Source organism: Hyperolius riggenbachi, chromosome 6, assembly GCF_040937935.1.
Source record: "Hyperolius riggenbachi isolate aHypRig1 chromosome 6, aHypRig1.pri, whole genome shotgun sequence".
Taxonomy (NCBI): domain Eukaryota; kingdom Metazoa; phylum Chordata; class Amphibia; order Anura; family Hyperoliidae; genus Hyperolius; species Hyperolius riggenbachi.
In genome coordinates this window covers 264,915,701-264,939,801 of record NC_090651.1, presented here as the reverse complement: position 1 = coordinate 264,939,801, position 24,101 = coordinate 264,915,701, and the positions used below count along the sequence as shown (strand labels likewise).

Sequence of the window (24,101 nt, the reverse complement as noted above, 5' to 3'; positions counted from 1 at the left end):
CCTGGGCACATATACCCCTGCCTACATATACTGGGGACATATACACCTGCCTACATATACTGGGGAAATATACACCTGCCTACATATACTGGGGCCATATACCCCTGCCTACATATACTGGGGACATATACCCCTGCCTACATATACTGGGGACATATACCCCTGCCTACATATACTGGGGACATATACACCTGCCTACATATACTGGAGACATATACCCCTGCCTACATATACTGGGGACATATACCCCTGGCTACCTGGGCACATATACCCCTGCCTACATATACTGGGGACATATACACCTGCCTACATATACTGGGCATATATACCCCTGGCTACATATACTGGGCACATATACCCCTGCCTACATATACTGGGCATATATACCCCTGGCTACATATACTGGGCATATATACCCCTGGCAACATATACTGGGCATATATACCCCTGGCTACATGTACTGGGCATATATACCCCTGGCGACATATACTGGGCACATATACCCCTGGCGACATATAGTGGGCACAGTAGCGTCGTGACAGGGGTGCGACCTGCACCAGGTGGGGTGACCCCAGCTGCCCTAGAGGGGGTGTGCTGCAATGGAGAGGAGAGCCGCAGCAAGTGGCGTTGCTAGGGGCTTACAAGTCGGGCCAGTGCCCCTGATCTCAGCAGAAGTGCATGCCTGTGATATGGGGGACCGGAGTGCCCACACCGGCAGTGCCCCGAACGTTTTCATGGCAACGGAGCGTGGCTGTAGAGATAGACACTCGTAGCCTGCATGGGGATCACATGGGGGCGGGCAGCCAGTGAGAGAGAGGATTGAGCCTAACTCTACTCTCACTGGCTGCCCGCCCCCATGTGATCCCAGCCAGGCTCCAGCATCTGTGTGCATCTCCTCCCTGCCCACGCACTATGATTTATCAGAAGGAGCAGGGTACAGAGAGATGCTGGGCAGGGAGGACTGGGACTACAGAGGAGGAAACGGATGGGCGCTGTGGAAACACACGTGGAAGCTATAAGAGGCAAGTGACGTCTCCAGTCCCAGCCATCCAGCTCTGCTCTCTGCACACACAGGAGTCAGGAAACAGCCTGTGTCGGAGTGTGCCTGTGTGCTGATGCTGCGGCTTACGGGTAGGGACTGCAGGGAATGCTTATGTATAGTATATAAATCACCTGATCTCCTTACAGACCCAGTGTCCATATGATTTAGCTTTGGCAAAACTAGCCCAGGAAGGAGGGACAGTGCATGGAGGTCAGCCAGGCACACTCTGTAAGCTGCTCGCCCCCCTTCCTTCCACTATACAGCCTCTCAGTGACCTGCCCTCTGCTCACTCCAGCCTGCATTTTCTTTTAGGCCCGGTTCACATTAGCGGTTGCTATCCGGAATCGCCATACCGAAGCCGTGCCGGAGCCGGACCGCATGCGGACCGGACGAAACGGACGCACGGCATAGCAATGAAAGTCTATGCGACCGTTCACATGCGTCCGTTTTGTCCGGACCGGAGCCGGACCAGATCCGGACTCCGGCGTCCGTTCCAACATGCGCTATTTTTTGGTCCGGCTGACGTATCCGGACCGGAGCCAGAATGTTGCATCCGGCCAATGGAAACCAATGAGAACCGGAGAGCGCACAACACACTGGCTATAAAAACCGGATGTTATACCACACTTCCTATGCTGACTCTATGGTATGGTGGCCATTTTGGATGGGGACCACATGGCACCAGCGTTCACAGAGTGGAGCAGCAGTGACTTCATGCTGGAGCTCTTTGGCAGCAACATGTCTGACGATATGTCTGATAACGAGGGGGTGAGGCCCTACACATCAGAAGACCTCATCCTACAGGTGCAGCAGGTACCAGCCCTGTGGGACAAGGGGGATGCGGACCACAGCAACATCAAAAAATGCAGAGGCCTGTGGAAAAAAATTGCCAAGCTGTATGTGGAGGACTTTGAGCACTTGAGCAAGAGACAGCAAGGCACAGAGGGTATGTTGACTAGAAGTTTTTGGGGGGCTTGTGGTTAGCTTGTGATGTATTCCACTTTTGCTATGGATTTGTGTCACCCACGTGTTGCCCACCCACCCGTGGCCCACCCACCTGTTCCCCACCCACCTGTACCCCACCTGTGATGTATCCCACCCACCTGTGATGTATCCCACCCACCTGTACCCCACCTGTGATGTATCCCACCCACCTGTGATGTATCCCACCCACCTGTACCCCACCTGTGATGTATCCCACCCACCTGTGATGTATCCCACCCACCTGTACCCCACCTGTGATGTATCCCACCCACCTGTGATGTATCCCACCCACCTGTACCCCACCTGTGATGTATCCCACCCACCTGTGATGTATCCCACCCACCTGTACCCCACCTGTGATGTATCCCACCCACCTGTGATGTATCCCACCCACCTGTACCCCACCTGTGATGTATCCCACCCACCTGTGATGTATCCCACCCACCTGTGATGTATCCCACCCACCTGTACCCCACCTGTGATGTATCCCACCCACCTGTGATGTATCCCACCCACCTGTACCCCACCTGTGATGTATCCCACCCACCTGTGATGTATCCCACCCACCTGTACCCCACCTGTGATGTATCCCACCCACCTGTGATGTATCCCACCCACCTGTACCCCACCTGTGATGTATCCCACCCACCTGTACCTAACCTGTGATGTATCCCACCCACCTGTACCCCACCTGTGATGTCTCCCACCCACCTGTGATGTCTCCCACCCACCTGTGATGTCTCCCACCCACCTGCGATGTACCCCACCTGTGCACATAAAACATACACAATGACCAATTATTAAACATCAATTTATTATAAAAAATTAAGACATTTAAAATCACTTAAAAACTTGAAACTCCAAAATAAACACATTTCAACAAAACATATTAAAAACCAAACATTCACCCTCGTCCTGGTGGTGTGGTAAAATAAAGTCTCAGTTGGTCCCTGTTCCGCAGTGACACTACCCTTGGCCTGGTTGCATACCTCCGCAGGGGCATTAGTGGAAGCACATTCGGGGGTTCCGGAGTCTCTCTTTCCTCCTGCCGCACAAAGTTGTGGAGGATGCATGCTGCCTTCACCACGACAACTGCGTTGCCCGGTTTCAGCAGCATGGGTGTGTGGAACACCCTCCACTTTGACACCAGGATCCCAAATGTGCACTCCACCATTCTCCTTGCACGGCTCAACCGAGCATTGAAGTGTAGCTGGCTGGCATCAAGTCCCCTGTCTGGGTACGGACGCATTACATGGTCGGACAGGGCGAAGGCCTCGTCCCCCACAAACACATAGGGGTAGGCCGGTCCCCTTGTCCCAGGCCAGGGTCTGTCACGTGGGAGACGCAGTCTGCCTTCCTCCATCAGCCGGCAAAGGGTCGTACGCTGGAAAAATCCAGAGTCATTGGAACTACCGTACGACCCCATGTCCACGTACACAAACTTGTAGTCCGCATCTGCCACTGCCATTAGAACAATGCTAAAGTATTTTTTATAGTTGAAATAATGGCTGCCACTCCCCACGGGTTTCTGAAGCCGGATGTGTTTCCCATCCAGTGCGCCAACACAATTAGGAAACTTGCACTCGGTCCAGAAGCCCTGGGCGATCTCCTCCCATTTCGTGGTGTCTGGCACAGGCATGTATCTGGCCCTCAGTCGCGTCCAAAGGATCCTCGAAGTCCTCACGACGATGCCTGCCACCGTGCTCTTCCCAATACGAAATGTGACATGTAGCGATGTATATGTTTGTCCAGTTGCGATGTACCTACAAGAGAAATAATCGAAATCAATTTTTCATGTCGTTACAGGAGAAAGGTTCAAGACAAGGTGGCGCAATATACGTGATGCATACGTGAAATGGCTACGGAAGAAAAAACTTGCCGAACGAAGTGGCAGTGGCGGGGGAAAGCGACAAAAAGACTACCAATTTGCCAAGCAATTGTCTTTCATCAATGCAAGCCTGGAACCTAGACTGTAAGTACCACTACTGTGGGCAGGAACTGAGAGCTCATTTTAGCAGACAACTACCATGACTTCGGCCATGTATTGCTATAAACTGGCCTCAATTCCCATGGCTAGCGAACTTTTCTCACAAGCTTTATCAAATGTTTGGTAGAAACGGTTGATAAAGTGTTTGCTAGTGTTTGCTAGCTCTGTGAATTGACGCCACATGCTGTTTGGCACACCAATAAATATTGTTTTTATCTACAGGACTGAAGACAATTTGGAGCAAGAGGAACCGACCCAGGAGGCACGGTTCAGCAGTGAGGAGAGCTTGGTGGATGATGACGTCGCCGATGTAACCTATTGCCCCGAGGAGAGGAGTAGGAGGAGGGAGTCCTTAGCTATCCCAGCTCTCTCCTTTGATGATGACTTGGTAGAAGAGAGCTTGGATGTTGAGGTTGCAGGACCAAGTGTGGAAGAAGCTGCACCTCCACAATCGACCGCTATGGAAGCTCCAGGGGAACAAGAACAAAGTGAGGAGCACCGAGAGACTGCAGCACAACCAGCACGCAGGGCAACCCCGACACAGGCCAGAGGACGGGAAGATGCTGCCACACCACCAGTGAGGACCACCCCACCAGTGAGGCGTCGAGGTACCCTCCCCCCAACAAGGAGAGAGACAGAGTCCGAGATGTCCGGGGCTGTCTCCGGACTTCTCGGGATTCTTCAGAGCCACCAAACTCTCATAACCCGGCAGTTGCAAGATGAGGACAGGGGCCATATCATGGAGCAGTACAAGTCCCACATCACTTCACTGCAATGTGAGCTCGACGCTGTACATGGGCACTACAGGGACGAGCTTAAAATGATGCATGAGATGCACAGAGGAGAAATCGACCAACTGCGTGCGCAGCATCATCAGTCGGTGGGCCAGCTGCAGAACATGATGCAGCAAATGCATCAACAAAGCAAGGAACTACTGAAATTGCAGGCACACCCGTGTTTTCACACTGTGATGTCTCTTATACCATATTTGGAAAAGGTGCCTTCCCAAAACATGATGGCGTGCCATTCCACTTTGCTGGAGGTGATCAAACAACACATGGACACGCCATTATTGCAACCACCAATTTTTAGACCCCCACAACCAACAGCGGTGCCCACCTGGCAATCATCACAGATGTACACCAGCTACAGAGGCAGTCAATATGGGCCACCGCTGTCAGGGTCCAGCTCATCCACGACCAGCACCCAAGAGAGTCCAGATTTCCAGGCAGCAACTCCCACCTTTTCTAGTAGTGGTGCCGATCCAATTTGAAAAAAAAAGTCAAATTGTTCCTGGACATGCTCCTCTGAATACCTCCGATCCTCGGAGGAAGGATACCATCCCAGGGCTTTTTAGCCCAACCTTTTCCCTGCCCCATCTCCTTCAACCAAGGTTCAGAGGTGTTCAGATGACCATGTCAGGGAACTTTTGTTTTTGCTGGACTTGAACTTTAGGGCCTGGTGTCCCCGAAAGACACTACCTGGGTCACAACCTTGTGCCTGTTGCACTGCACCTGTAGTCCTGCACCTGTGCCTTTGATTCCTCTTGTTCCTTACTTTGTTGTTCCTAATCACTTGCACAAGACCCTTGGAGCCATGGGTGAAGGACACCTTCACTGGTCGGTGAGAGGCCTAGCCTTTTCACTGACCTGTGTCCTTCATCCATGGCTCAGAGGGTCATGTGCCAGTGGTTAGGTTTTTAAAGCACTTCAATTTTAGGGCCTGGTGTCCCCGAAAGACACTACCTGGGTCACAACCTTGTGCTTGTTGCACTGCACCTGTAGTCATGCACCTCTGCCATCGGTTCCTCTTGCTCCTCACTTTGTTCTTGTTCCTAACCACTTGCACAAGACCCTTTGAACCATAGATGAAGGACACCTTGACTGGTCGGTGAGAGGCCTAGCCTTTTCACTGACCTGTGTCCTTCATCCATGGCTCAGAGGGTCATGTGCCAGTGGTTAGGTTTTAGAAGCACTAAAAATTTAGGGCCTGGTGTCCCTGAAAGACACTACCTCTAGTCCTGCTCCTCTGCCATCGGTTCCTCTTGCTCCTCACTTTGTTCTTGTTCCTAATCACTTGCACAAGACCCTTGAAACCATGGATGAAGGACACCTACACTGGTCGGTGAGAGGCCTAGCCTTTTCACTGACCTGTGTCCTTCATCCATGGCTCAGAGGGTCATGTGCCAGTGGTTAGGTTTTTAAAGCACTTCAATTTTAGGGCCTGGTGTCCCCGAAAGACACTACCTGGGTCACAACCTTGTGCCTGTTGCACTGCACCTGTAGTCATGCACCTCTGCCACATCGGTTCCTCTTGCTCCTCACTTTGTTCTTGTTCCTAACCACTTGCACAAGACCCTTTGAACCATGGATGAAGGACACCTTGACTGGTCGGTGAGAGGCCTAGCCTTTTCACTGACCTGTGTCCTTCATCCATGGCTCAGAGGGTCCTGTGCCAGTGGTTAGGTTTTAGAAGCACTAAAAATTTAGGGCCTGGTGTCCCCGAAAGACACTACCTGTAGTCCTGCTCCTCTGCCATCGGTTCCTCTTGCTCCTCACTTTGTTCTTGTTCCTAATCACTTGCACAAGACCCTTGGAGCCATGGATGAAGGACACCTACACTGGTCGGTGAGAGGCCTAGCCTTTTCACTGACCTGTGTCCTTCATCCATGGCTCAGATGGTCCTGTGCCAGTGGTTAGGTTTTTGAAGCACTTTAATATTAGGGACTGGTGTCCCCGAAAGACACTTGGGCAGCTATGCCCTGCAACTCTTCCAGCACAAAGTTGGTGGTTGGTGTTCCTTAAAACTGACCGGGCTATACCATAGATATGTTATTTTTTGTCTTTCATGTTGGAAGAATGTTTCCATGTTGGAAAGTGGTTGTTTTTGCAATAAAAAAATTTGTTTTTACATACCTCAGTGTGATGAGTAGTTGTTCTTGTGGTGTGACTGCTCTCCTGAACGTGGTATCCTTCTTCCTAAGGTCATCCTTCACCATCTCCAAAAGGGTATCAAACCTGTCAGGAGATGGAAAGGAAGAAGCTGTAAAGTATGTTGTGGGACAAGGTGTTGGGTGGAGGATGGGGGAGGTGTGTTTACAGAGGTTTGGGAGTGTTGTGGAGGGTGGGGGTGTAGTGTATAGCTAGGTATACAGGGGTGTAGGGGTCAGGGTGGTGTGTTTAGCTAGGTATACAGGGATGAGGTGTTGTGGGGGTGAGGGTGGGGTGTTTAGGGATGGTGGGGGTTGGTGTATTTAGGCCTAGATACTTACAGGGGAATAGACATCCGAGTGTAGCTGTAGAACTTCTGTGGGTGTCGTCTGAGGTCCCGGTAGAGGGCCTGGAACTCTCCCTTCCTCTGCCTCCTGGCTAGTAGAGGGTGCACCCACCATCTCCTGCGAGGAGCACGCCTTCTCCCCACATAGTAGTAGGTAAACAACAGGAAGGAGAGAATTCCCAGGTAATAAGCATAAAAAATGACTGGATCCATGGTCCCAACTGCTGTCTCTGTATCCAAGGATGGTCTCCACACGTCCAGCTGTCTCCAACAATGACCCCAGAGCTTCTGCTGACCTCCCAGAACCCCAGGTATTTATACAGGTTGTTATCTCTTTAAGAATCCGGATCCGGACCGCAACCGTGTTCATACCGCACGGAAACCGTATGCAACCGGACCGGATCCGGACCGGATCCGGACTGGAACCGTACGGGTCAGGTCCGATCCGGCTCCGGTGCGGTCCGGACATCCGGTGCGGTTTTTGCAAAACCGCAAGTGTGAACGGGGCCTTAGTCAGCTTTGTGTATCCTGCTTTCACAATCCATACTTGCTGCTTATCATTTTCTATTAAAAAGGTATAGGTGGCCATACATCAGGTGACTTGGTCGACCATCAGATTCAATTATAATATCTGAATCAGATGAAAATTGGTGCCACCAATTGCATGTCCGATTGATCAGGCATCCAATTTCGGGCTAAAATTGTCCGCATGTATTGTACGGACATGCTGTAAGATGTAGGGCTGACTTTCTCGATCAGGTGCACAGTGGTAATGATGAGCGATATCGGGGAAATTTGTCGCAACCACCAGCGCTGTTCCCCCAGTGTATAAATGTGCATGTATGTGTGCATTTACCAATTACCTGTCCTGTGTCACGGTGCCCGTCCATCTCCCGAATCTGCTGCTTTTCCATTAGCCTTATACACGCCACCAGCATGGCACATGGCACACACACGTCGGTGTGCTATAGGGCTAATGGAAGAGCGCCGGATTCAGAAGACGGATGGGCACCGAGACACATGAAAGGTCATCTCTAAATGCACCCTACAATGGAGGCACCTACCAATCTAACCTATACTGGGGGCAGCTACCTATGTAATCTATACTGGGGCACCTACCTACCTAGCTAGCCTATACTGGTGGCAACTATACTGGCTACCTATATTGGAGGCACCTACCTAACTAACCTATACTGGGGGGCACCTACCTATCTAAACCTATGCTGGGGGCAACTATTCTGGCTACTTATATTAGCCCACTGCCTTACTGTTACAGTTACATCACAGTTACCCCCACCCATGTGATGTCAACACCCATTTTTTTGCCGCTGCGCGCTTCGCTTTTTTTTTGGGGGGGGGGGGGGTGTTGGTAAATGATCCGCACCGGGTGTCAAACACCCTAGCTACGCCACTGACTGGGCATATATACCCCTGGCTACATATACTGGGCACATATACTCCTGACTACATATACTGGGCACATATACCCCTGACTACATATACTGGGGACATATCCCACTGGCTACATATACTGGGCACATATACCCCTGGCTACATATACTAGGCAACTATACCTCTGGCTACATATACTGGGGACTACTATACTCATGGCTACTTATACTGGGGACACCTATAGACCTGGCTACCTGGGGGTACCTATTTTGGGGGAATCTGCATTTTTGTGGAACCGCTGTTATGTATTTTGGGGAACAGCTGCCAAATTATGTGTATGTTAGGGGAACAGCTGCTGCCAGATTACATGTATTTTGGGGAACTGCTGCCAGATTGTGTATGTTTGGGGGACCACTACTGCCAGATTATATGTCCTTTGGGTGTTACGTGTATTTTGGGTAATCCGCTGCCAGGTTTCGCGTATTTTGGGGAACTGCTTCCAAATTATGTGTATGTTGGTGGAACTGCTGCTGCCACATTGTCTATTTTGGGGGAACCACTTCCATATTATCTGTATTTTGGAGGAACTTCTACCAGATTATGTGTCTTTTTGGTGAAATGCTGTGAGATTACATCTATTTTTGGGGGATACACTATGGCAGAGCTCAAACTTCCTCGGCAGACCTTTTACATCACTGCTAAGGTCATGTATATTTGGCCCCACCCATGACCACGCCCACGGTGTGCTTGACCACGCCCATTTTTGGTGTGACGCGCGGCGCAGGAATTCTCTGAGTGAGTCCACTCACTTCTTTTCCAAGGACTAGACCCCTGGACTATGGTAAGATTAGATTGTGAGCTCCTCTGACGACAGTCAGTGACATGACTGTACTCTGTAAAGTGGTGCAGAAGATGTCAGTGCCATATAAATACAAAAAAAAAATGTCTAGCACTTAGCCCCACTAACAACTCAACTTAAAAGTGCGCTTTTGACTCCACCCCTGACTCCGCCCCCTGTCCATCCAAAATTATAGGCGTCCTGCTTTTTTGGGCATTTTTTCCATCTAAAATTAAAAATTAGGTTGGCAACCCTGATCCTTGTAGTGTGTGGATGGTGTCTCCAAAGTTTTGATGGGTTCATGGAGAGAGGCTTCTGCCTATGTTGCTAAGCGATATGGGCGTGTCCATTCAGCACAATGGAGCTGCTGACTTTAGGAAAAAGTCGCCCTGTGTAATACAATATAACTATGGAAAGATGGATATCATTTTAAAGCTCTCTTTCTCCTCTTTCTGAAGACACCTAAATCGTCACCCTACGCCTTTTAGTTTTTTCTATTTTCGTGATCGAAACCGCGGTTGCGGCAATTTTGATCGCGAAAATAGCGAAAACTAAAAGGCGTAGAGCGGCAGTTTATATATCATTGGAAAGAGGAGAAAGAGAGCTTTAAAACGATATGCATCTTTCCATAGTTTCTGCACTGCTTGGAGTCCCTTTAAACACATGGCAGACATACAGAGCACTGGGGGATAGGGGTAACACCACGGCCTAATAGCCGTTTCACGGTAAGTACTGCTTTGTCAGAGGCTCGTGGAACACTCTGCATGAGCCTGTGATGAAGCAGTACTTGCCGTGAAACGGCTGTTAGACGGCGGTGTTCCTCCTATCCTCGACTGTGTGTCTGCCATGTGTTTAACCCAAGAAGGGTAATAAAGCGCTGACGTTTTTGTGCATCCTATGCGCCCGGCTTCTATTCACTTGGTACATTGGATGCTGTCACTTCACAGTGAGAACTGGTCTGTTATCTGAAAGCTTGTTTTTTACACACAGCCGGTCATTGAGTGCCAGCTCTTTGTCTACGAATACGTAATTTAATTACTTTTCTTTCTTTTTCAGCTTAAAAGGCAGAGTTTGAATTCTAAACTGCAACTGTGAAAATCTGATGCAATCCTAAAAATAAAGCTATAAAACTGAAAATAAAAATATAAGACTACTTTCTTAATTGCTAATGTTCTATTTATCATCCATACTACACATACAATTTGTTATCTTCTGCATTTATAATCACTTTAGATCCACTTTAAAGAGTAACGGTAATGACAGAATGTTACAAACTGTTCAGGAAACCCATTCTTACCTTAGGCCCCTTCAACACTTGAGAGCTGTCACACCGCATTATGCTTCCCTGCTGCATATTACCTGCCGCAAGGCACATGCAAGTTTATGGAGACTTGCACACTTCACACAATGTGGTGCACCAGTAGTAGCAAAATCCACACAGTCCCAATGCAAAGTCTGCAGCACGTGACCGCAAGATCCTTGCCTGCCACACATATTATGCAGCTAATGAAAGTCAATGGGTGATTCAGCAAGTGTGTGTAACGGTAGCCCTGAGTTACACGCTGCGCATGCGCAGGCCGACCGGAATCCTGGTGACATACTTCCTGCCCAGCAGGGAGTACCTCACTAACCAGGGGCGGGACCTAAGCATATGACCCTGTTGCTGCACAGTGGCTCGGAGTCATATGAACCATAATGTCTGTGGTGCGATGCAGTGCTTGCACTGCAAACTTTTAGGTGTGTAACCGGCCTTAAAGCAAACCTGAACTGAAAATTGAAATCAAAAGAAATATACACGTCATATTTACCTCCCGCATAGCATATTCATCAATCTCTTTCTCCTCCCCCGCATCTAGAATTCTCCCTCATATATTTTTAAAGAAGTAGAGTGTTGTACCGTGTTAGCCACCAGTAAAAGCACAACATTATATAGCAGGATACCATTTATTGGCTAACTTAGAAGAAAAGCAGTAAACTTCTGGCTATGAAACCCTCGTCAGACTGATTCCTATATACTGACAAAATTTATAACACAGCTTATATACACTAGACATTACAAAAGTAGGGATGGTCGGAAATGCCAATTTCCGATTCAGCGGTAAATCTGCATTCCGCCATTGCCAATTACCGATTCCGCTTTCTGCTACCAATTTCCGCATTCCAACGATTTTTTGCATCTTGTCCACAAGATTCTGTTTCATAAACTCTAAAAATTTGGTGTTTCTAGGAATTACGGCAGCTTTGCTATTAACCGCTAAAGTTGGCAGATTTTTACTGTAATGGAAAATGCAGAAAATAGGCAGATGCAGATTTTCTGCATTTTACATTACAGTAAAAATCTGCCGACTTTAGTGGTCAATAGCAAAGCCCCCTTAAGTCCTAGAAACACCAGGGTTTAAACAGGGTTTATTAAACAGAATCTTGTGAACAAGATGCAAAAAAAAGTTTTCAAAAAGACCTTATAGTTTTTTAAAAAATTGATGTTAAAGTCGGGCGAAATTTCCGCGATTTCCAGAGGAAATTTCCACGATTTCCGGCGGAAATCCGCCTAGCGCACTTGCATTACCGATTTCTGCATTCCGATGCGGAAATGCAATTTCCGATTGGAATTTCGGAAATTGCATTTCCGCGGAATCCGAATGAGCATCCCTACAAAGGAGATACATGGTTCTGCAATAAGTCATTGGATGCCTTAATTAAAACATCAAAAGAGTCTCTTGACACTGTGTCGGGCAAGGAATTTTTGCTGAAGGCGGTATGCCTGACACAGTGTCGGGCATGCAGCTCAGGGGGTTTCCCTAGCTACAGGAGCCCCACAGTATAAGTTAGCTAGGTGCAGGGGCTCCTGTACACTATCTGCAGCATTAGTGATGTAAGGCATAGTGCCCCACGATATCCCCCCCCCCCCCCAATGTCCCCGATGCAGCCGCTGCCTTGCTAGATATATACCGAGCCTCATTACAGCAAGCGCCCATCTGTCCTCTCAGCTTCGCATATCTTTCGGTATGTGGAGGATCGGGACTGAAGTCATGTGACCTCTGACGTCACATGACTTCAGTACACATCCTCCGCATACCGGAAGATATGGAAAAATGGTTATAAAAATTAATTGGATCAATTTTTGCACAGAAATCCATCAGAAAGTGAACGCCAGGGAGGTTAAACTGTAATATCGCCCACTTGAGCTGTAGGGAAACACAGACATTACCTTGCACATCAGTTATCCTTTCAGGTACAACTGACAGCAACGAATATAGTGAAAAAACACATGTTAAGGCTTCCAGTTCTGACCAGATTTAGTCAGAACTGGAAGGAATCATTGTTAGAGGAAAACTGTGAGCTTTTGAAAGGAACTGACAGTGGGGTAAGTATGCCATATTCATTTGCAGGTACATCATGTGTTTATTTTAAATCATTTTCCTCAATTCTGGTTCCTTTTAATTATTCTAGTTTCCTAAATGCTTCCTATATCTATATATTTCTGTATATTGGTATGTAGCCCAACCCTACCAGTGATGTTAGATGATTATTGTCATCACAGGACTGGCTGGGCAGATTTAAAAGCCTTTCAGCAGCATGTAAGATACAGTATGTCACATTCATCATATGTCACTGCGTGAGAAGTTCACCTTTCCATTTTTCTCTCATATTTCCATACAGTTTAGTGTCTGTCTTATGAAAAAAATCAAAATGTCACCTTGAAAAGATCTTGAAAAACTTGATGTGCATTTTGATAACTCTCGATTATGCATAACGCTGTTCCTGAAAGGCTGAAAATGATTGGTTAGTGGCAGAATACAATGAATAATAACAGAGAAAATCTCAGTACACTTGCATATTTCATACGATTCTGATACGAGTGGGTAGCGGTACCTTGCTGTTCATTCTGCAAGTGCAGTATGAAGACTGGCCCGTTTTGAATATTGCTAGGATTGCACTTGCCTGGTATTATGAGGAGGCTGATGTATAAGAACAGAACATGCTGCATTGTTCAGCAACTATCAGTCTCCTGTAGATACAAAGAGATGACATTCTATCAGTCTTGTCTCTGGGCTGCGCGTGCTGCTCTTACTAATCCTCGAAAGCCGCACAAAGCTACCTGGGAGGATGTAACAAATGCCTAGGCATTCTCTCTTTCTCTTGCTCTTATACACAACAAGCTCAGTGCAGATATTTTATAACAGAAACAGACAAAAGAAAAGGATCTGAAGAAACCCAGAGGAGCTCATATCTGAAAAAGGTCATTTCCACCTGCTGCTCTGAACGCATAAAGCCACTTTTCCAGATCTGCAGTATTGCTTGATTACTTGCAGAGAGTCAGAGTTTATTTTATAATATAATAAAGTAAGACTAGCTATCAAATACCAAAAGCCCTTTACTAAAAATTAATGTAATTTTATTTTCTATTCTATTTGTTCATTGTCATAGATCCTGCTTGTACTGACAGATCAGTCCCTTTGTTAAAGGGACTCCGAGCTCAAAATAGAATAGAAAATGGTACTCACCTGGGGCTTTCTGCAGCCCAGTGTAGGTCGGGAGGTCCCACGCCGGCGTCCTGGCTCTTCTCCCATGGTCTCCCCAGAAATGGCTGCCCGGCGGCTCCCGGCGACACTGGGACCAAGTGTCGGGCTCCTGTTCCTCATACGTCACGGCTCTCGTCACCATGCCGGCTGCCGTGATGACGCCAGGCGGCCGCCATGGTGACGAGAGCCGTGACGTATGAGGAAGAGGAGCCCGACACTCGGTCCCAGTGTCGCCGGGAGCCGCCGGGCAGTCATTTCTGGGGAGACCATGGGAGAAGAGCCAGGACGCCGGCGTGGGACCTCCCGACCTACACTGTGCTGCAGAAAGCCCCAGGTGAGTACCATTTTCTATTCTATTTTGAGCTCGGAGTCCCTTTAAATATATTTTTCTTTCATAAGCATGCAGTTTGCTGTACAAGTTTGGGCCAATTAGTGGGAGGGAGAGTTAGGTTTACTAAAGACATAAATTCAGCAATTCAGCTGCAGGGCACAGTGCTACTCTTTAACCACTTTATCCGCCACTACAGTATATCTACGTCCTCTGTGACTTCATCTAAGCCACGAGGACGTAGATACACATCTTGTAGCAGAAGCACAGCTGTGCACAATTGGGCTTGCTCCCGTGCACACCCCTGGCACTATCTGATGCAGCACTAATTGGTGAAAATGAATATATGTTCCCTGAACCAATAAGATTGCATTTTTCTATTAAAAATACTTTTATTTTCTCAAATCATAGTGAAACATGCACCCTGTAGCATTCTTTCAAAATCAAATATCTTCAACATAAATTGTGACAGGAACATAATCTAAGTTTTGTGATAAACAGTTGAAAAAACAAAACAAACAATCAAAATTTGTGTTTTTTATCTACAGTAACCCTTTTTATTTTTAAACTGGAATTGGTAAAACTGAGAAATAATGTGTTTTTTCTATTTGTTTCCTCTTTTTCCCATTAAAATGCATATAAAACAAAATTGTTCAAGGGGAAAAAATACCATACAATAAAAGTCTAGTTTGTCTATTTCATTTAGGTGTCATAAGTAGGGAGGCCAAGCCTTGGTAAAAAAGGAAACACTTACCTAGAAGAAGAAAAGCTCTGGATCCTGTAGAGGCTTCCCAAAGTGTCTTCCGATCCCGTTGCTGCTCACGGACCCCCCAAACATCCTCTTCAAAGACAAGTGTGGTTGTACTGCAGTAAGTTGGAGTTGCTCCGTGCTACTGCACAGGCACAGCCATGCTCAAGTTGGCGCAGCACGGTCACACTCCTGATTGAAGAGAATGATCTTCTGGAGGGTCCTGGTGAGCAGCAACAGGCACAAGGAGGCCCTAGCCTCTACAGGATCCAGAGGCTTCCCTTTTCTTAGGTAAGTATTTCATTTTTAACCCAAGCTTCTGTTTAGGTTCACTTTAAAGTACATCTGAACTGAAAGGTATTTGAAGGCAGCCATATTTATTATTTTAAACATCACCAGTTGCCGGGCTGTACTGCTGATCTCTTTGGCTTCAGTAGCGTCTGAATCACACACCTGAAAAAAGTATGTGGCTAATCCAGTCAGACTTCAGTCAGAAACATCTGATTGGCATGCTTGGCTATGGCTAGAGTATTAGAGATAGAGACAATCTGCATGGATTAAATGAGCAAACAAAGATGGAAGGAAAGCTGGCACTGCTGTGAATGTTCAATTTATTGCTGCGATATCAAAACGTGCAAAAGGTACAACATTGATAAAAGCTGCAATTGATGGTGCACATACCATGTGAGAAGAGGCGTGGGTGGTGGTGGGTGCAGGGAACTGGATTCCTGACGGCCGTTTCTCGCCAAACAGCGCTTCTAATACTCTAGCCATAGCCAAGCATGCCAATCAGATGTTTCTGGCTGAAGTCTGACTGGATTAGCCACATGCTTTTTTCAGGTGTGTGATTCAGACGCTACTGCAGCCAAAGAGATCAGCAGTACAGCCAGGCAACTGGTGATGTTTAAAAGAATAAATATGACTGCCTTCATATCCCTTTCAGTTCAGATGTACTTTAAAGTGAACCTAAACCAAAGCTTGTGTTAAAAAGGAAATACTGCACCGTTTTGATATAGCAGCAATAAATTGAACATTCGCAGCAGTGCTAGTTTTCCTTTCATCTTTACTTGCTTGTATCCATACTCTACAGCTTGAGCACGCTGAAGAGGTTCATAAGAAGGGGCGTGCCTGCTATTCACCTGTATCCACTGCATGCTCCAAATATAGAGCTATGTATGTTATACCACTGTAGTGCCAACCTCTAACTTCTCCCTACCTAATGGATTAAATGAAATAAATGCCAATAGCAATATAATTTAGTTAATTTAAATGTGCTGGGGGTGCTGTAGCTAGTCTACTATAGTCCAGTCTGCCATATAACTGAACTTCAGATAGCAATGTCGAGGCTCAGATATTATATATAGGCGAACTCTGGATGGTTAGAGGTTAAAAGAAACCTGTAGGGGGGGGGGGGGGGGGGGGAGTACCCGAAATAGCCAGCTGTCCTGCACCTGTGCAGTGTGGATGCACTTTTTCATGTATGTGAGTACAAGAAGGGAGGGAACACTGAGAGCCCAAAATAGTTTAGTATGTACTGGTAATTGTAATATGTTAGAAGAGTACAAAAGTAGATACTCACAATCCAGGGTTACCTCAAAGGTAACCACTGTAACTGCAGGTGAGGAAATTAGACCTGTCCTCACTCAGGATTAAGAAGTCGCTCTCCGTAGATAGGAAAAGGGGGGTATATCATTCCTCCACCAGGGGTGGACACAAGTATTCTATGTAGTAAACAGAGGTGTCAGAAGAGTAAAAATGAGGATGCACCAGACACCTCTTTCACAGACCATCCACTGTTTATACTCCTTTTCTATTGCCTGAGGAAGCAGGATTATACCCGTGAAACGCATTGCAACACTTTGTGGAGTATCTAATAAATGTATGTAATTTTGAAATTGACAGTTTATGTGTCTGCTTTAAGGAGGTAAGTCCACCGCTGCCTTCCAAACAATTTTCAACAATTTTAGTTAATTTTTACTCTTCTGGCGCCTCTGTTTACTACATAGAATGTATGTGAGTATGGCTGCAAGCTTTCACAGGATCCCAGCCAGAAGCAGTGGTCTGGAGGAGGAAGTAGGAAGTCTACTGAGGTAAGTATCTAACTTTTACTTCCATTAAAGCCACGGGTTTTCTTTAAGGGTTGGATTCATGTTCGGTGATAGAGTTAACAGGAAAACCAGGTTTTGGTAAGGTGTTTAGAAAGGTTTATTTTGGGAGGGGTGGTTAGGATACGGCATTTAGGAAGAAGTTTTCTGTGGGCGAGGTTTTAAGTTAGGCATCAGACAAGCAGATACTGTAGGTAGAATATCAGTAATGCCATATTACCAATATTTCAACATCCAGTGCCTAATATAACATGTGGCTACATTATATGGATGCTTACCAACATACTGACGGCATTGATGTGTAACCTAGATTGGGCATCTTCAGAACACCGAGAATCTGACTGGTATAGATTCATTCTCACATAGCTGTTTTTTGGCTTACTGTCACCACGCACCCGTAGCCGACTGGCACACTGCAAAGGTGGAATAGTCCAGGAAATAAAGTAACACAGCTTACAAAAGTATTCTTTATTGGCGAGAATGTTCCCTTGCAAGCTTACAAATCTCTATCTCATACAGCAATAAAGAAAATCCACAAACTGTCTGTTTGAAAAACGCACCAGCAAGCTGCACTAACAGCCTGTAAATAACATAACCAGACAAAGAAAAGACAGTCTGCTACAAAGATGAAATATGTTCCTTTTCTTGCAGTTTTCCACTAACTTTGCCCCTGTAAAAAAAAGTCTGCTTATTAATACTATTGTGGTATCTGGTGGAGAATGCAGTCATTTGATGTATTTCATACAGGAGTTAAGGATCTCAATTCCATGAAGTTCCCGAAGCTGCGGAATGTACCTAGGAAAACAAAATATAAATAGCATCACAGAGGCTGCTTCTGTCTGGTGAACAGATTGCACGGCTTCTAACTAATGCAGCTAGGCTAAAATTACGTTCTAACTTTTCTAAACTTATGCACACAAACTATAGCCATAGTAAAATAAAAAATAAAAAAAATTACAATTTAAAGTGGACCTGAACTCTTGCACAGGACAGAAGGAAAACAAAGAGAAATGTACCTTGTATTTATTTAGAGAGATTAGCCTGTCTAATCTGTCTAATTCCCCCTCATATGTGTCTAATCACAAGCTGTAATTTGATCTCTCCCCTGTGTCACCTGACTGCCTGCCAGATTAGATCATTTGAAAGCACAGGCTTCCATAAAAGCAGGAAGTAGAAACACTGGAGATTTATTTTAGGATTTGTATCAGCTGTAACAAAGACATTTTTTTCTTTAAAGGGATACTGTAGGGGGGTCGTGGGAAAATGAGTTGAAGTTACCCGGGGCTTCTAATGGTCCCCCGCAGACATCCTGTGCCCATGCAGCCACTCACTGATGCTCCGGCCCCGCCTCTGGTTCACTTCTGGAATTTCAGACTTTAAAGTCTGAAAACCACTGTGCCTGATTTGCTGTGTCCTCACTCCCGCTGATGTCACCAGGAGTGTACTGCGCAGGCCCAGTATGGTCTGTGCCTGCGCCGTACGCTCCTGGTGACATCAGGGGGAGCGAGGACACGGCAACGCAGGCGCAGTGGTTTTCAGACTTTAAGGTCTGAAATTCCAGAAGTGAACTGTAGGCGGGGCCGGAGCATCGGTGAGTGGCTGCTTGGGCACAGGATGTCTGCGGGGGACCATTAGAAGCCCCGGGTAAGTTCAACTCATTTTCCCCCGACCCCCCCTACAGTATCCCTTTAAAGGTTATTATGCTGTTGCGTATCTTTTAGAACAGAGAGGAAGTTCTGAGTTCAGGTAAGTAAGACTGAAGCCAGCTAAAGAAAATAGTTACATACTTAAAGGGACACTGTAGGGGGGTCAGGGGGAAATGAATTGAAGTTACCCGGGGCTTCTAATGGTCCCCCACAGACATCCTGTGCACGCGCAGCCACTCCCTAATGCTCCGACCCCGCCTCCAGTTCACTCCTGGAATTTCAGACTTTAAAGTCTGAAAACCACTGCGCCTGCATTGCCGTGTCCTCACTCCTGCTGATGGCACCAGGAGTGTACTGCGCAGGCCCAGTATGGTCTGTGCCTGCGCCGTGCGCTCCTGGTGACATCAGGGTTAACGAGGAAATGGCAATGCAGGCGTAGTGGTTTTCAGACTTTGAAGTCTGAAATTCCAGAAGTGAACCAGAGGTGGGGCCGGAGCATCGCTGAGTGGTTGCGTGGGTACAGGATGTCTGCACAGGACCATTAGAAGCCCCGGGTAACTTCAACTCATTTTACCCTGACCCCCCTACAGTATCCCTTTAACTATGGAGAGGGAAGGGTCTAGATCCCATATCCTTCCCAGTCCTCTCTTCATGCCCTCAGTCCACTGCTGTCCCCGTGTTGAAATTATATGACCAACTGGTTGTATACTTCTTCAGGTTCCTCAGAAGGCTTCTGAAGCAAACGTGTCAATGAGAGAAGCAGGTCCGTACTGTGGACGCATGAGTGTGCACTGGCACATGTGCGGTATGGAGCAGCCCATCTCCAAAAGCACTTGAATATCATTGCTTCAGAAGCTGCAAAAGCATGTGATTTCAAGGGGGACATCGGTGGACCGGGATTCAGACCCTCTCCATCAGTGAGTATCTAACTTTCTTAAAAAACGGAGATGAATGCTTTGTTATATATTTGTGAGCTATGGCTTTATGTGCGGTGGCACAACATTTACATGATTAAATAATTAATTATGCCCATGCATGGGTTGGCATCCATAGTAAGTTATCTAGATGGGATCTGCCAATGACTAGCCAAGTACAACTGATGAATCTACATACCGGCTGTGTGAATACCATTAGTCTGAATCATAGTATAGCTACCTCTTATCCCTTGTGAGTGATGCAGACATGTGTCTTGTCCAAGTATACTAGGTATAGGATCTTCATGACAACATTTTTAAAGGGAACCAGATGCGAAAGGTATACGGAGGCTGCCATCAGTCATGCGTGAATGTACCCAAATTCGATTCGAGAACATTCGAATTCGGGTCCGGGTCAAATTTGGATTTAGGTGTGATCACGACCATAGAATTCGATTCAAAATTATTTAATTAATTTAATTAAATAGGTGTAATTAAAAAAATGATGAAAAATCTTCTTCTTCTTCTCCTCCTTCTCCTCCTCCTCCACCTCCTTCTTCTTCTTCTTCTCCTTCTTCTTCTCCTTCTTCTTCTCCTTCTCCTTCTTCTCCTCCTCCTCCTCCTTCTTCTCCTCCTCCTCCTTCTTCTCCTCTTCCTCCTTCTCCTCCTCCTCCTTCTCCTCCTTCTCCTTCTTTTTTTTGTGTTCATATTCTTCCTCTTGTACCCAACTGTAATGTTTTTTCCTTTACAGAACTCAACTGTTGTAAACATTTTTCTTCAACAGCATAGCTAAATTTGTGGCGTAATAGCTAGTGGCGCATGGAAGCAGTGCATAATTCTGTGGACCCTGGCGGCGGGAACACAGACACCAGGAGGTTAAATGCAGCAGCAGGAGGAGGAGTGACGTGTGGCAGCAGGCAATGTAACAGGCCATAGCACCTAGCGTTGGTACCACGGCTGTAATAATAAACACCATACAGCAGCAGGTTCCGGACAGCAGTCGTGAAGCCCACATTGTGTCCAATACACAACTGGGACAGCACAGTTTTCAACCCAGACACCTCAGAATTTATTTTTTTTTACAACAAAATGTAGCTATTGTAGTGGCGTAATAAAATAGCTAGTGGCGCATTGCAGCAGCGCATAATTCTGTGGACCCTGGTGGTGGGAACACAGACAGCAGGAGGTTAAATACAGCAGGAGGAGGAGGAGTGATGTTTGGCAGCAGGCAATGTAATGGGTCATGGCACCTAGCGTTGGTACCATGGCTCTAAATAAACACCAACAGCAGGAGGTTCCAGACAGCAGTCGTGAAGCCCACATTGTGTCCAATACAGAACTGGGACAGTACAGTTTTCAACCCAGACACCTCAGAAATATATATTTTTTTACAACAAAATGTAGCTATTGTAGTGGCGTAATAGCTAGTGGCGCATGGCAGCAGCACCTAATTCTGTGGACCCTGGCGGGGAGAACACAGACAGCAGGAGGTTAAATACATCAGCAGCATGAGGAGGAGGAGGAGTGACGTGTGGCAGCAGGCAATGTAACGGGCCATGGCACCTAGCGTTGGTACCACGGCTGTAAATAAACACCAACAGCACGAGGTTCCAGACAGCAGTTGTGAAGCCCACATTGTGTCCAATACACAACTGGGACAGCACAGTTTTCAACCCAGACACATCAGAATTTCTTTTTGCAACAAAATGTAGCTATTGTAGTGGTGTAATAGCTAGTGGCACATGGCAGCAGCACATAATTCTGTGGACACTGGCGGTGGGAACACAGACAGCAGGAGGTTAAATACAGCAACAGCAGGAGGAGTGACGTTTGGCAGCAGGCAATGTAACGAGCCATGGTACCTAGCGGTGGTACCAGGGTACCTACAGAAAAACCAGGCCAAATTAGCAGGGGACTGAAGGTTTAAGTTGTGGAAAAATAATTCCCAGGCACCTCATGTCCTCCTCTCGCCGACAACAGGTGCCTGGAACGTGCCTTCAATCCAGGCCTGGTTGATCTTCAAAAATGTGAGACTGTCCACGGACTCTGGGGACAGACGAGATCGCTTCTTAGTGACCACTCCACCGGCCACACTGAAGCACCTCTCGGACAGCACGCTGGAAGGGTGGCAAGACAGGACTTCCAGGGTGTACTGCGCCAGCTCGCTCCACATCTGCAAGCGCTCGACCCAGTACTCCAAGGGGTCCACAGGCTCCTCGCCGGTGTCAAGCCCACTGAAGGACCCCATGTAGTCGGCCACCACCTGGGTTTAGTGCTGGCTTTGACTTTGAGAGGAGGATGCTGCTGCACACACCTCCTATCTCGGCTGCTCTACCATCATGTAGAGTGCCTTTTTCAAGGACAGCAGGTCTGAGCACCTGATGCTGCTGCTGGCTGCAGGCACCGGCTGCTGTGCTGACTGGACAGGTACAAAGGGGGTGGAAGGCTGGGGGAAGGCTTCCACCAATCGCCGAACAAGTATGTGCTGCAACTCCCTTGTTTACTGCTCAGGGTCTCCAGCAGGCAGGAACTGAGCCACCTTCCCCTTCAGCCATGGGTCCAGGATCATGCTAATGCAGGCGTCCTCCCAAGCCCGCATCTGTTTAACCCTGGGGTCTGTGCGCAGGCACCGCAGCATGTGTGCTCAACAGCAACGTCCAGGACCTCCAACTCCTCCTCCTCCAACAACTCCTAATCCTATGCAGAAGTGGACTGCGCAATTGGCTGCTGTTCCAGCTGGATCAGGGCCTTCTCTCCCACATCTAGCAGATCACAAAGTTCCCTGTCCAGCAGACAAACAAAGGGCACCCACTGGCAGAGGGATGCCCATTCCTCGCTGACCAGGTTGGTTCCCTGCAGGAAGGGAGCCAACACCAAGCAGACCTGCTGCATCTGCCCCCACTGTGCGTTGGAGAGGAGCTGGAGTTTGGTGGTGCAGGCGATAGTGCCCTCAACGATGTGGCAGTTGACAGCCCTCCTCTGCTCAACCAGCCGCTCCAACATTGCCAGGGTGGAATTTCAGTGAGTTGGCACAGCGATGACAAGACGGTGTGGTGGCAGGCCCTCGAGCTGCTGAATGTCGGCCAGGTTTTCTGCAGCAGCGGCTGATCGGCGGAAAGTGCGCACAATTTTCCGAGCCGCTTCCAACAGATTGTCCATCCCCTGGTAGCCAGCAGGTTGGCCGCATTGTCGGACACCAACAATCCGACTCTGAGGCCTCTGGGGGTCAGCCACGTCTTCTCCTGCTCTCTCAGGCAGCGGAGCACGTTGGCTGCCATCAAACTGTTCTTTCCCAGGCTTCTCATCTCCAGCAGCGCTTGGCAATGGCGGGCCTTCACGCTGCTGTTGAGGCGGGGTAGCTTGGTGGCGGGAGCTGCTTCTCCCCTGACCCCGTGTGGTGGCACCACATAGTGGACAACTGTTGCCGCTGATGCGCCCAAGGATGGACCTGCTGCTTCCTCGCTGGCGCATTCCACCAGGCTGACCCAGTGGGCTGTGAAGGACAGGTAGCGGTCTGTCCCAAAACGGCTGCTCCATGAATCCGTGGTGACGGGGATCCGCTCACTCACGGTGTGATCGAGCGAGCGGCCCACGTTTGCCATAGCAAAGTGGTGCAGTGCTGGAATCGCCATGTGGGAGAAGTAGCAGCGGCTTGGGATTTGCCACTCCGGGATCCCATACTGTAGGAGCGTTCTCATGTCACTCCCTTCCTGCACAAAGGAGTATGGCAGGAGCTGGAAGCACATGGCCCGGGCAAGCAACCCGTTCAGCACCCGAATGCGCCTGTTGGTGGGAGGCAGAACCTTGGTCACACCGAGAAAGGACTCGCAGAGCAGGGTCGTCTGGCGGCGTTAGCCTGCACGGGAGGAAGAGGAGGCGACTGTGGAGGGAGCAGATAAGGCCACTGAGAACTGGCTGCCCGGGGGAGAGCAGTGAGTTTCTGTGCTTCTGATGCTGATGCTGGATGAGCAGGAGGGTGGGATGGTGCTGCTGAAGTCTGTCTGGCTCTGACCACTGCCTGCACCACTGTCCTTCAGCTTCAGAAACTCACTGTAGTCCTGAAAATGTTTGGTCTCCAAGTGGGTCTGCAGGCACGAGATACCCAACTTGTTCAGACCTCTGCGCAGGCTGGCACCGCAACTGTGGCAAATGGCACGGGTCTTGTCGTCAACACACACAGTGAAGTACCGCCAGACTAGGGATTTCAACTTGCCCTTCAAGCTTGAGGGCTGGGGAGGTTTTTTGTCTTTGGAGGGCTGTTTTTTTCCCTTTGCTTGGAGGAGCTTTGGTGCGGGTGGTGGTAGCGGCTGAAGCAACA

General features: G+C 48.0%; 1 protein-coding gene across 8 annotated transcripts in view; it reads right to left on the bottom strand.

Moving 5' to 3' along the window:
* Positions 1–17,676: 17,676 nt before the first annotated feature.
* The window catches only part of TTC12 (tetratricopeptide repeat domain 12), a 308,494-nt gene continuing 302,069 nt past the window's right edge, over positions 17,677–24,101 (bottom strand). For all 8 annotated transcript variants that reach the window (XR_011022127.1, XM_068240772.1, XM_068240768.1 and 5 more), the window contains one exon: positions 17,677–18,018. Coding sequence is in view for 6 of the 8 variants with exons in the window: in XM_068240768.1 (XP_068096869.1) it covers positions 17,949–18,018 (70 nt within the window). In the remaining 2 variants the exon portion in view is untranslated. The remainder of the gene's footprint in view (positions 18,019–24,101) is intronic.